Genomic DNA, 12,701 nt, shown 5'->3' on the forward strand with positions numbered 1-12,701 from the left:
CTTCCTTTCAGGTCTTAAGGAAGGCAAGCTGTAATCACTCAGAAACTTCTTTCTGCCAGCATCTGGCCCATAATCCCGGCACCAAACATCAAACCATTCACAGGACTGTCACTGAATTAATTACCTCTGAAGAGCATTTCAACTTGTGAAATGTCCCTTCCTACATATGTCTTCCTATTTTGACCCCATTTTTTCTCAGATTGTCCAGTTGCTTCCCAAATACATCTGTGACTCTTGTGACAGGTTTAATTATTTCAAAAATTTCTACTTTCCTGATACGTCTTCCTTTTGTCTTAGTTACGAATACACAAGTACGTTACAAAAGTTGGGTGTTTGATATACAGTATAAAAAGACACTCATAATTAGTGTAGTTTTAATGATATAGTGGTTTGTTTTAAAGAAAGAGGGAAGTTACAATGATTCATAAACAGCAAGGAATTGTTATACAAATACCCAGGGTGACACATTGCTCAGCGCCTAATTGTAAGGAGCAATATACACAGCTGTATGAAATGCTTGATGAATTGCCATCATTCTGAGTCAACAATTGTGATTATTTCAAACTTAGAGGAACTAGAAGACACAGCAGCTTCTAAGGTTATAGCCCTTCCCTCCATCATAAGGTCATAAGTGGGGATGTTCACCAATAACTGCACCATGTTCAGCATCATTTGTGACTCCTCAGATACTGAAGCAGTCCATGTTCGAATGCAACAAGATATGGACAATACCCAGGCTTGGGCTGACAAGTGATAAGTAAAATTCATATCACACAAATACCACACAACAACCATCTCAAATAAAAGACAATCTAACCACTACCTTTTGACATGCAAAGGTGTTACCATCACTGAATTCCCCACTATCAATGTCCTGGGGTTTATCATTGACCAGAAAGTCAACTGAACTCATCACATAATCACAGTAGCTATAAGAGCGGATTAGAGGCTAGGAAACCCCAGAGACTAACTCACCACCTGGCTCCCCAAAGCCTATCCACATGAAAACAAAAGATATTCTATTGCATACAAGGCACAAGGACTGTGTTGGAATATTCCCTACTTGCCAGGACAGATGAAATTCCATCAGCAATCAGGAACCTTGACACCATCCAGGAGAAAGTAACCTGCTCAACTGGTACCACATTCCGTACCACCAATGCTCAGTCGCAGCAGTGTGTACTACCTGCAAGATGTTCTGCCCAAATTCACCAAAGATCCTGAGACAGCACCTTCTAAGCCCCCAACCACTTCCATCAGAAGGACAAGACCAGCAGATACATGGGAACTAGAAGTTCCCCTTCTAGCCACTCCCCATCCTGACTTGGAAATATATTGCTGTACCTGAGTCAAAATCCTGGAACTTCCCCTCTAACATCATTGAGGGTCAGCTACACCATGTGAATTGTTGAAGTTCAAGAAATCAGCTCACCTCTACCTTTTCAAGGGCAGCTAGGGATGAGCAATAAAAACTGGCCCAGTGAGCAACACCCACATCTCATTAGCGAATTAAAAACTAAATATTAATTGAGAAAACAGTACAAAACCTTGATCCCGATATTTTATTAAGTTTGAAAATTATCAATGAAAAGCATGCCCTTACTAACTGTAGCGACAATTTCACCAGAAAACACTGAATGTACAATTCCTCAAATGTGTGCCATCAGAATGTTAGTGGATATTTTAAAAGTTTAAAAAAAAGTCACAAATTAGAAGTCAAAGATGCGGTTACAGGTACCCTAATGGGTCCAAGTAATGTCTGGACCTTTATGGGATTTGTGGAGGATTTCCAATTTGGGCCCCTCCCACAACATCTTCTCCAGTAAATGGATACATCATTGCCACTGCTTCCTTCTCTCATCCAGAATTGGAAAAATTAACCCATTTTGCTTCCAAATTCCGACCTGCTCTCAATTAGTCTTCTCTGATGCTTCCATTCCTTTCCTTTAGTTCTGTTCCACTCAGTCCTTTGTCAACAGAGTAAAAAACTGTAATCTTACAGGCCCTTCTGTTCAGAAGTCATAACTGGGCTGAAAACATTAACTCTTTCTTACACCAGCACTATTGACAGACCTGCTGAGTTCTTTCAGCACTTTCTATTCTTATTTCAGATCTGCAGAATCTACAGTTTGATCAGATTTTTCTATTTGGTGCTAAGGGTAAAATTCTGTGCTGCCTGAAACATTAAATAAAGCAAGTGCTCAATTCTCCGGCATTTTCTGTTTTGATTCTGTATTTGATGACGATATTACATTACTCATTTTGTTGAACGAAAATAGAATTGATTTCTGCAATCTCTGCCATTTTTCCATTAAAAAATGACATTGACTGATTGAATGTAGGGCCATAGATCAGCAGGATGTAGTAATGCTTGAAAACTACAGGATGATTTCAGACTTTTAAGTGGCTTGCCAAACTCCTCCAAGGTTTAGATGACAAGGCCCACGAGTTTCCACTCCCTCAAATATGCATAAGAGGCCAGCATTTACAAGATGGGCAGAATGGCATCTGCCCGTTCTATATCTATTAAAGATACAGGGCTTCGCGGACTCCAGAGGGAAATCTCGCGGGCTTCAAAACGGCAAACATTTTGCTGTCATTTTCCATACGTTAAAAGGGCGTTTATAAACTCCCGCTTTCATAAAATGTGAAGCTAGACTATTCAATCGGATAGAGTTCATGCCAACTAACTGGTAAGGCAACCTAAAGTTATGACTTGTACCTTTAATGACCACACTGAGCAGAATCGGCCTAAGTGTACTGAATTTAAACGCTGAGCCTCCTTTGCCGCCGACGCTCTGCTGTCATGTATCTGGTCAATTTCACAGCGACATCAGGGCAAACGCAGAACGTTTCCGCAACTCCCGCCAATCGCAGCGCCTCACGGCCAGACACCCGCTTCCGATGACGTTTCACACAAACTTGGCGCTTGAGCCAGGGCCAGAGCCCCGTCTCACGTGAAGACGCCGTGTGTAACGTCATCGCAAATTGCCGGCGAGGGCGATGTGGAAGAGCGTTGTAGCCGCAATCGGTTCGAACGGGGAGTGCGTCACTTCCAGACCTGCCGGAAGTGTGATGTGGCTATGAAGTGTGCAGGATGGTGAGTGGGGTTTGTCTTTTTTTTGTTGTAGTGTGCAGGAAGTTATTAAGCAGCTTAGATTCTGATGTATGTGTGTGGGTTAGTGCGTTTATTTTTTACAGCCTCGTATCTTTTTGTTACTTGTCCGCCGTGTGATGGGAGGTCGGGAATAGAAGTGTATGGGATCAAGGCCTTCGGGTAACAGACTGTTTTCTGAGATAACAAGGTGTAGATCTGGATGAACACAGCAGGCCAAGCAGCATCACAGGAGCCGGAAGACTGACATTTCGGGGTCTGGACCCTTCTTCAGGCCCGAAACTTTAGCTTTCCTGCTCCTCTGATGCTGCTTGGCCTGCTGTGTTCATCCAGATCTACACCTTGTTATCTCAGATTCTCCAGCATCGGCAGTTCCCTCTGTCTTTGATCTGTTTTCTTCCGATTATACTGGCTTTTGTCGAAACATCTAATCCATACAAACAATAGAAGTACGTAAACGTGTAGACTGGCCAAACTTAGATGCACGTATTTGGTTCCAGAGTAATCAATTACTACGTGAAGTAATAGTTCAACAGCAAATCGCTTATTTTAAACAGTCTAAATTCCACATTGGAATCGCTTTCACTTTAAGTATTGACACAGTGCCCTTGCAGCCCGGCAGTAATGAAATGATGAATATATATGATTGTCCTCCATGGAAGATGATTGACTTGTGAGTTGTTTTCCCAAAATGGTTACAACGCAAGAGGCCATTTAGTCGGTTGTGGTTATGCCAGCTCTACCAAAGCAAATTATCTTATTCTTACTCTCTGTCCTTTCCCTGTAGCTTTGTACGTTTTCTTTCCCCCCCTTTTAAATTACGTTTTGAAAGCCAGCTTGTATCTGCACCTTCTGTACTCCGGTGATGTGTTCCTGACCACCTATGTAGGAAAGCCTTTTCCTCATGTTGTAGCCAGCTATTTATACGTTCAGTGATCTAAATGTTGCTGGATAGACCTGTGTTTATTGCCCATCCTTAACTGGCCTTGAGAAGATAGTGATGTTTTCTTGCATTGTAGCAGTCGTCAACATGCAGGAGCACTGATTGTACTATTAGAATTTTGCCCATGCAACATTGAAGGAGAAGCAATGTAGTTCCAAATTGGGAGTGGCTTCTGTTCAAGGATGGAACTTGAAGGGGACAGGAAGATGTGAATAGTGTTTCCTGAGCAAACTAATTAGACAAGATAAAGATGTATGAGTAGTGGGTCATTCAGCCCAATGAGATCATGTCTGGTCTGATCTGAATCCTCAGTTCCACATCACTGCCTTTTACTCTGACCCCTGACTCCCTTACTGATGATATGTCCTCCTGAGCCTGAAGTATACTTTATCCTAAAGGGCTGTTGAGGCTAAGTTTTAAAAACTTGAATAAAAACAAAATATGAAACAAACACCTGGAGAAATGCAGCAGATCGGACAGATCTTGAGAAAGAAGTAGAGTTAAAGTTTCAAATCTAGTGTGATTCTCCTTCAGAACCCTGACTCTTCTGAAGAAGAGTCATAGAAACAGAATTAACATTTCAAGTCCACTATCTCCACAGATGCTATTGGACCTACTGAGTTTCTCCAACTTTGTTCTCAGAGTCAATACTTTAGGATAGAAGGGCCCTCCCCGTCTCTGTTAAATGGATAATCCCTTAGACTAGGTCTAATCTCTCCACATCTACAGTCAGGCTGCCAGGTGTTCTTGTATGTGTCAGGCCCCAGGTAATCTTCTCATAATCACTGATTTTTTTCATTCACGAGATGAGGACATCGCTGGCTAGGCAGTATTTATTGTCCATCCCTAATTGTTCAGAAGGTAGTTAAGAGTCAACCACGTGACTATGAGTCTACAGTCACATGTAGGGCAGACCAGGTATGGGTGACAATTTCCTTCCCTAAAGAACTTCAGTGAACCACGTGGGTTTTTCTGACAATTGACAATGGATCCATGGTTATCATTAGATCGTTAGTTCCAGATATTTATGAAATTCAAATTCCACCATCTGCCATGGTGGGATTTGTACCCCAGTGCCCAGAACATTTGGATTAACAGTCATGTAGAAGAAGTCCATACAACCGTCGCACCTGCACCAGCTCTTCAAACAAGCATTGTCACCTTCTGCCAGTCTCCTGCTTTTTGCCTTATAACCTTGCACACTATTTCTATCCAAATTATCAGCCAATGCCCTCTCATGATTGAACCTACCTCCACCATAATCCAAATAGTTTATCTAAATGGAGTAAAACTGCAGAAAGCTGCCGCACTAAGACACTTGGCGATACTTATACACAAAACACTGAAAGCTAGCATACAAGTGGAATGGAATGTGAGTCCTTATTTCAAGGGGTAACAAAATGTGGAGCTGGATGAACACAGCAGGTCAAGCAGCATCTTAGGAGCACAAAAGCCGACGTCTTAGGCCTAGACCCTTCTTCAGAACGGGGATGGGGAGAGGGTTCTGAAATAAATAGGGAGAGAGGACCGAAGGTGGATAGAGGAGAAGAAAGGTGGAGAGGAGAAAGACAAGTTAAAGGCGGAGTGATGGAGCCTGTAGAGGTGAGTATAGGTGGGGAGGTAGGAGGGGATAGGTCAGTCTGGGGAGGGTGGACAGGTCAAGAGGGCGGGATGAGGTTAGGAGGTAGGGAATGGCAGTGTGGCTTGAGATGGGAGGAGGGCATAGGTGAGGGGAAGAACAAGTTAGGAAGGCGGGGACGAGCTGGGCTAGTTTTGGGATGCAGTGGGGGGAGGGGAGATTTTGAAGTTTGTGAAATCCACATTGATACCATTGGGTTGCAGGGTTCCAAAGCAGAATATGAGTTGCTGTTCCTGCAACCTTCGGGTGGCATCATTGTGGCACTGCAGGAGGCCCAGAATGGACATGTCGTCTAAGGAATGGGAGGGGGAGTTGAAATGGTTTGCGATTGGGAGGGGCAGTTGTTTGCGGCGAACCGAGTGTAGGTGTTCTGCAAAGCAGTCCCCAAGTGTCTGCTTGGTTTCCCCAATGTAGAGGAAGCCACAACGGGTACAGCGGATGCTATATACCACATTGGCAGATGTGCAAGTGAACATCTGCTTGATGTGGAAAGTCATCTTGGGGCCTGGGTTGGGGGTGAGGGAGGAGGAGTAGGCGCAAGTGTAGCACTTCCTGCGATGGCAGGGGAAAGTGCTGGGTGCAGTGGAGTTGGATGAGTGTGTGGAGCAGACAAGGGAGTTCCAGAGAGAGTGGTCTTTCTGGGAGGCAGACAAGGGTGGGCATGGAAAAATCTCTTTGAGATCAGATTGTAGATGGCGTAAGTGTTGCAGGATGATGTGTTGTATCCTGAGGTTGGTGGGGTGGTATGTGAGGACGAGGTGGATTCTCTTTTAGCAGTTATTGCGGGGATGGGGTGTGAGGGTTGGGGCGGTTATTTCAAGGGGGTTGGAGTATGGAGTAGGGACACCTTTCTACGACTGTGCAAGGTGCTGTTGATACACATCCAAAGTACTGAGAGTTGTTCCATCCCTTTATTTATGGAAATATATTATTTCATTGGAGGCAGTTCGGAGAAGATTCACTGAAATGATCTCTTGGTGTGGAGGGGTTGACTTATGAACAAGGGCTAAATAGTTTGAGTTGATACTCATTGGAATTTAGAAGAATGAGAGATCATTTCATTGAAACATTCAGAATTCTTAACGGGCTTATGGTAAAGGATGAGAGAAAGTTTCTCCCTCTTGGAAGAATCTAGGACATACTTGTAGAAATAAGGAGTGCAGAGGGATTTCTCCTGAGGATTGAGTGTCTCAACTGCTTGCCACAGAGCTGTGGGAGCAGAGTCCTTGTGCATGTGTAAAGTTGAGAGATTGTTGATCAATAGGGAAATCAAGTGTTGTGGGGAAATGCCAGGAAAGTGGATGTGAGGTGTACTGGATCGACCATGTTCCTGTTGAATGGTGGAGCAAGCTCCTGTTCCTATTTCTTGTGGTCTTCATGCATTCCATATCCTAACTATTCACTGCATGAAAGTTTTTTTTTCTCTCTCACCTCATCCTGCCTCTTCTGCAGACCACTTTTTAGCCTATGCTGTCTAATTTTTAAAAATCTTTTTTATAAGTGGGAACAGATTCTCACTATCCAGCGATCCATTTTGAAAACCTGTATCAAATCTCCTCTCTGCCACCTTTTGTCTGAAAATAACAGTCGCAACTTCTTCAATCTTTCTCCCTAACTGACATTTCTAATTTCTGGAACAGTTCTTTAAATCTCTTCTGCATTTTCACATCTGTAAATGTGGTACTTTCACTGTAAGAATGCTGCAGCTGAGGTCTAACAAGTGCCTTATACAAGTTCAACATCGTCATCTCTTGTATTCTATGCCTTTCTTATTAAATCTGAGTATACTGTGCTTTATTAACTGTTCTCTGCACTTACCCTGCCACCTCAATGTTTATTCTGTGTTGGAAGCCATCACTGAGTGATCTTCGTGCCCTTGAAGACCCCCCACCCCCACCCAACTGATCTAGTGCCTTTGAAGTACCCATATCCCTGAGTGATTTTTGTGTTACTGAAACCATGACCTTGGAGACAACTGTGTCTATAGGTCTGTCTGTTTGTGTTAAAATACTAGGTCAACAGCGATCTTAATATTCCATGTGTTCTTTTCTTGAAGAAAAGTCTGGTGGCTAAAGAAAGCCTATTTAATGAATCTAGAGAAAGGATATCGTTCACCATAATTGGGAAGTGGATAAGGCAATGAAATTTTAATGTTGTAACCTGAGGAACAATAGGACTAGCGAGACACAGCGTACTCCTCCCATCTTAGTCATAGTCATGTTTAGAAGTACTCTGTGCAATCTTTAAGGAGTAAGAATGACCACACTTTTTTTTTGTTAGGAAGAGAATTCCAGGATGATTAGATAGGACTGCAAAACATGGGAGTGGACGTAGCCGATTTGGCCAATCAAGTCTGCTCTGCCATTTAATTTGATCATGGCACTGATAATTCTTCACTTTTCTGCCTTTACACCAAAACATTTGGTTCACTTACTGATTAATAATTTGTCTAGCTCAGTCCTGAAAATACTTAATGAACCAGTTTCAATAACCTTCTGCAGTAAAGAATTCCTACCCTCAGAATAATTGTTTCTTCTCATCCCTTTCTTCAATGTGTGCTTCCTTATTCTAAGCGTTGGCAATCCCTCTCTAATGAGTATGAATGCCCACCGAGGGAAAGTTCTAAGCTTATTCTTATTTGACCCAGTGACAGTGAAGGAACCTTGGTATGGTTTCAGGTCAAGGCAGTGCGTAACTTGGAAGGGAATTTGTAAATGGCTCCCACCAGTGGGATCAGTCAGTCTCAGATGAGTATTTTCAGCTTAATCAGGCCAGTCATAAGGGCACGAAAGCAGAGCTAGCTAAAGTGAATTGGCAAATTAATTTGAGGCATAGACTAGTATTGGTACAGTGGCTGACATTTAGTAAGAATTTCAGAAGAGGCAAGTTAAATACATTACAATGAAAAATAGGATTTCCTAGAGGTAGATGCATCATTTGTGGTGAACTAAAGAAGTGTTTTTTTTTTAAACATTCATTTAAGGAAATGTCAAAGTCACTGGTTTGGCCAGCATTTATTGCCCATCCCTGATTGCCCTTGAAGGTGATAATGCGTAGCTACTGCTGTCCTTTGGGTGTAGGAACTCCTGCAATGTTGTTGAAGAGGGAGTTCCAGGCATTTGACTTGGCAACATTGAACGAATGATGTAGTTCCAAGCCAGGATAGTGTGAGGCTCGAAGACGAAGGTGGTGTTGCACATGCATCCGCTCCCCTTGCTTTTCTAAGAGGTTGAGGTTGCAGCTTTGGAAGAATCCTTCAGTTGTTTCAGTGGTAAAAATTTAATTTAACAAAAAACGTGGAATTAAAAAGTAATTCTAATGGTGGTCATCATGAAAACCCAGTTGGTTCACTGTTCTTCAGGGATAGAAATCTGCTGCCTTCAACTTTGGCCTACATGTGACTTGACTGCCTTTTGAAATAGTCTAGCAAGCTAATCAATACCAAAACTGCCGCAAAATCTAAAGCAAGGAATGCATGCAGCACTTGTCATGAGCCATTTTGAAAATGCACTGATACCCAAAACCCCCCACACTCGGGGTTGTTACAAAAGTTGAAATTTTAAGCAAATTATTCAAAATTCACCAATTTACTTAACCAATAGTATCAGAGATAATGGGAACTGCAGATGCTGGAGAATCCAAGACAACAAAATGTGAGGCTGGATGAACACAGCAGGCCAAGCAGCATCTCCGGAGCACAAAAGCTGACGTTTCGGGCCTAGACCCTTCATCAGAGGGTTCAACCTTCATCCCTCTGATGAAGGGCCTAGGCCCGAAACGTCAGCTTTTGTGCTCCTGAGATGCTGCTTGGCCTGCTGTGTTCATCCAGCCTCACATTTTGTTTACTTAACCAATAGACTCAGTTTAACAGAAAATACTGACAAGCTTTCTGTACTCATGGTTTATCATAAAAGTGAATCCTAACCATAGGAAAGTAAAATGTGAATTATCAATTTATAAGTCTCTAAACTGTAGCCCATTCCTGAACCCCTTTACTCATTTACAGACAGACACAGACAAAGAAGCATTGATATTATTAATGGAGGGAGAAACACTGGGGAAACACATTTTAAAAACCCCAGTCCACAGGATTTGTTCTTTTTTTTTCACCCTTAAGTCCTTCTAATCTTTGATTTTTTTTGAGATCCTGTCAATTCTTTGCTGAAGATATAGGATAGTTGGCAAATAAAAACTGAAAGAACTGTGGATGCTGCAAATCAGGAACAAAAACAAAGTTGCTGGAAAAGCTCAGCAGGTGTGGCAGGATCTGTGAAGAAAAAAAAGTTAAAATTTCAGGTCCAGTAACCCTTCCTCAGAACTAATGGTGGCTCGGAAAACTCCCAGTTAATCTGCAGAAAATAGGGAGGGGGTTGGGGTAGGGAGTAAGCGATAAGATAGAGCGTATTGAAAGTTGGCACATTGATTGTTCAGTCTTTCAGTCATTGGTTAGAGACAATGGCTAATCTTTTCTGAAGAAGGGAGGGAAACATCAGCTTTCCTGCTCATCTGCTGCTTGGTCTGCTGTGTTCATCCAGCTCTACACCTTGTTGTCTCAGCTAATCTTCATAACTTGCTATCTTTTAATTTTTGTTTAATTTATTACAGACAGGGAAAGAGAGAGGCTGTCTTAAGCCCTTTTGCCTCTATACTGTTCAGACCTCTTTGTTCACCTGTCCAGGAGCTATAGAGTTATCGCGCTAATGACCCCTGACCCTCATAACTTCTCCTGATACGTTTGTGCAATCAGCATTGTGACTGGGTGAAGCTTACTCTGTGTGCACACCCAATATGCCCTGGCATCTCAAGTGTCTTCCCTGACCCTCCTCACAGCCCCCACACCTCCCCCCCCCTCAATAAAAGGTGCTTGAACAAAACAAATAGTGAGTTTCAGTTGTTTGTTTATAAAAGTGCAGCAGCCTCTTCCACAGCCCTTGATTTAAGGTAACAGTGTGGAGCTGGAGGAACACAGCAGGCCAGGCAGCAGCAGAAGATCAGGAAAACTGATGTTTCGCGTTCGGACCCTTCTTTAGAAATATCTCTGACTCTAGCATTGGCAGTTCTTACCGTCCTTGATTTAAGCTGGTTCTTTTCCCATTTTTGGCCTTTACGCAGCAAACATCAACTTAGGCAAATGACAACCTTAGCCCAGTTGACCCTCTAATCCCCTCCTTATGAATGTCTTTGTGCTTGTGCCAAAATTTGTAGAACTGCCCCAGAAACAAGTTAAACAACAGTCTGACATAGCATGATAAGTTTCAGATTGAGAGTATGACATGGTGTCATCCAGCACCAATATTATCCCTGGGTATGTTGTGTCCTACCACAGAACAGACCATGAAGAAGTGACGGCAAAATGTTTGCAGGAAATTGTCTTAGGAGTACACATGATTTCCAAAGTGATCCTCTGACGTCATTATAACAAAGTGGAAACAATCGAAGAATTGCCACAGAATTTGAATTAACTCAAATTTTCGTCAATCCTTTCAAATGCGTGTTTGCAGTAATTAGCTGTGAAACTTGCATCACAATATAGACATAAGAATTACAAACATGAATACACCTAGCCAATGCTTCCTTTGTATTAAATCATAGTTGACCTGATGGTGGTCTCTAATTTACCACCTATTCACTAACAAGATAATCAATTAACCTCTATATTTCAAGCATTCAATTATACTACCTCCATCTTTCTCTGAGGGAGAGAGTTTGAATACATTCCTGATGCTCAGAGCAAGAGAATTCCTATGCTACCTGACCTGCAGTGTTCCTGCAACTCCACACTGTGTTGTCTCTGACTCCAGCATCTGCAGTTCTTGCTGTCTCCAAGAGAATTCCTCCTCATCATATCCTTGTATGAGAGACGCCTTATTTTTAAATTGTATCCCCGTGTTCATTTCTCCACAAGGCAAAATATTCTTTCAGCATCACCCTAGTAGCCTGCTCAGGATCTTGTGTTTCAGTTAGATCACCATTCATTCTTCTAAACATCAATGGATGCAGGCCCAGCCTGTCCAACCTTTTCTCCATCTCCACCCCATTTAAGATCTGACTTGAGCGAGCCCTATCTCAACGGTATCGGGTATTTCTATACAATTCAGGTAAAATTGAACTTTTTATGTAGGGTGTAATTTGAGGCTTTGGTAATGATAGTTACAGCACTGAGAGGGGTGCGAGCCTGAATGAAGGAAATGCCTTGCAATCAATGTAAACACTTGCGCTCTTGCCTGTTATGTACTTTTCAAGAGCCATGACTTGTATGTAGTATTTGGGGCAGAAAGACATCTCTTGGTTCTTCAGGTAGTTATTAATAACGAGTAATTGACCAAATGTTTGATTAAGAGTTAATTTTAAATAAGCTTTGAGAGAGTAGGATAGGGAAAAATGGGATCTGGTGTGGGGCAGGGGCAGTAATGTTAGAGAATGGGGCTTAAAAGTTACCATTAAAGGCTGATATTACAGAAATAACTTGGAAGTGGAAGATCCATAGTGAATAGCACACACCAGTGGAAGGCAGGGAAGTAATGAAATTGTATGAGGTGCTCTGTTAAGGTGTAGTAATTGATAATTAGCGAACACTATCATTTAATCTTCATTTTGTCATGTAAAGACCATTTTGTATTCAGTTGATTTTGACTGCAGCCAGTAGTGATGAAAATCATGCATGGAGCACTGAGTAGGAGCAGGATGGCATAATTTAGAGTCCTTGCATCCCTGTAAACTTACTAAATAAAACTGACTGCGAAACAGCTCTTTTATAGATATACAGCATGCAAAAACCACATCTTTACATTGAAAGTGCACTTGTACACAGCCTTGTAACTTGAGCTGCAGGCTTGCCCACTATTATGTTAGAGAAACAGCAAATAAAACACATCCTTTTCTTCCCCTCTTACTGAAAGATGGGTTTTGACTTGACCGATGGTGTGGAGATTGAAAACATCGGCACCAAACTTCATAGTTAAGTTTATAACGCAAGGTAAAAAATATGCAGAAATAGTACAAGC

At 42.2% G+C, this 12,701-nt stretch overlaps 2 protein-coding genes across 3 annotated transcripts in view; one reads left to right on the top strand and one right to left on the bottom strand.

The window, feature by feature from the left end:
- xrcc4 (X-ray repair complementing defective repair in Chinese hamster cells 4) overlaps positions 1 to 2,916 on the bottom strand; it is a 340,565-nt gene extending 337,649 nt beyond the window's left edge. The window contains exon 1 of one of the 2 annotated variants that reach the window (XM_048528164.2): positions 2,723 to 2,916. The gene's annotated coding sequence lies outside the window, so the exon portion shown is untranslated. The remainder of the gene's footprint in view (positions 1 to 2,722) is intronic. The other variant, XM_048528163.2, reaches the window with a different exon arrangement.
- Positions 2,917 to 2,971: 55 nt separating this feature from the next.
- Positions 2,972 to 12,701, top strand: part of tmem167a (transmembrane protein 167A) — a 31,036-nt gene continuing 21,306 nt past the window's right edge. Inside the window, exon 1 of the mRNA XM_048528165.2 lies at positions 2,972 to 3,100. Within this exon, the coding sequence (XP_048384122.1) occupies positions 3,098 to 3,100 (3 nt within the window). The 5' untranslated portion in view covers positions 2,972 to 3,097. The remainder of the gene's footprint in view (positions 3,101 to 12,701) is intronic.

Source organism: Stegostoma tigrinum, chromosome 3 (assembly GCF_030684315.1).
Source record: "Stegostoma tigrinum isolate sSteTig4 chromosome 3, sSteTig4.hap1, whole genome shotgun sequence".
Lineage (NCBI taxonomy): Eukaryota > Metazoa > Chordata > Chondrichthyes > Orectolobiformes > Stegostomatidae > Stegostoma > Stegostoma tigrinum.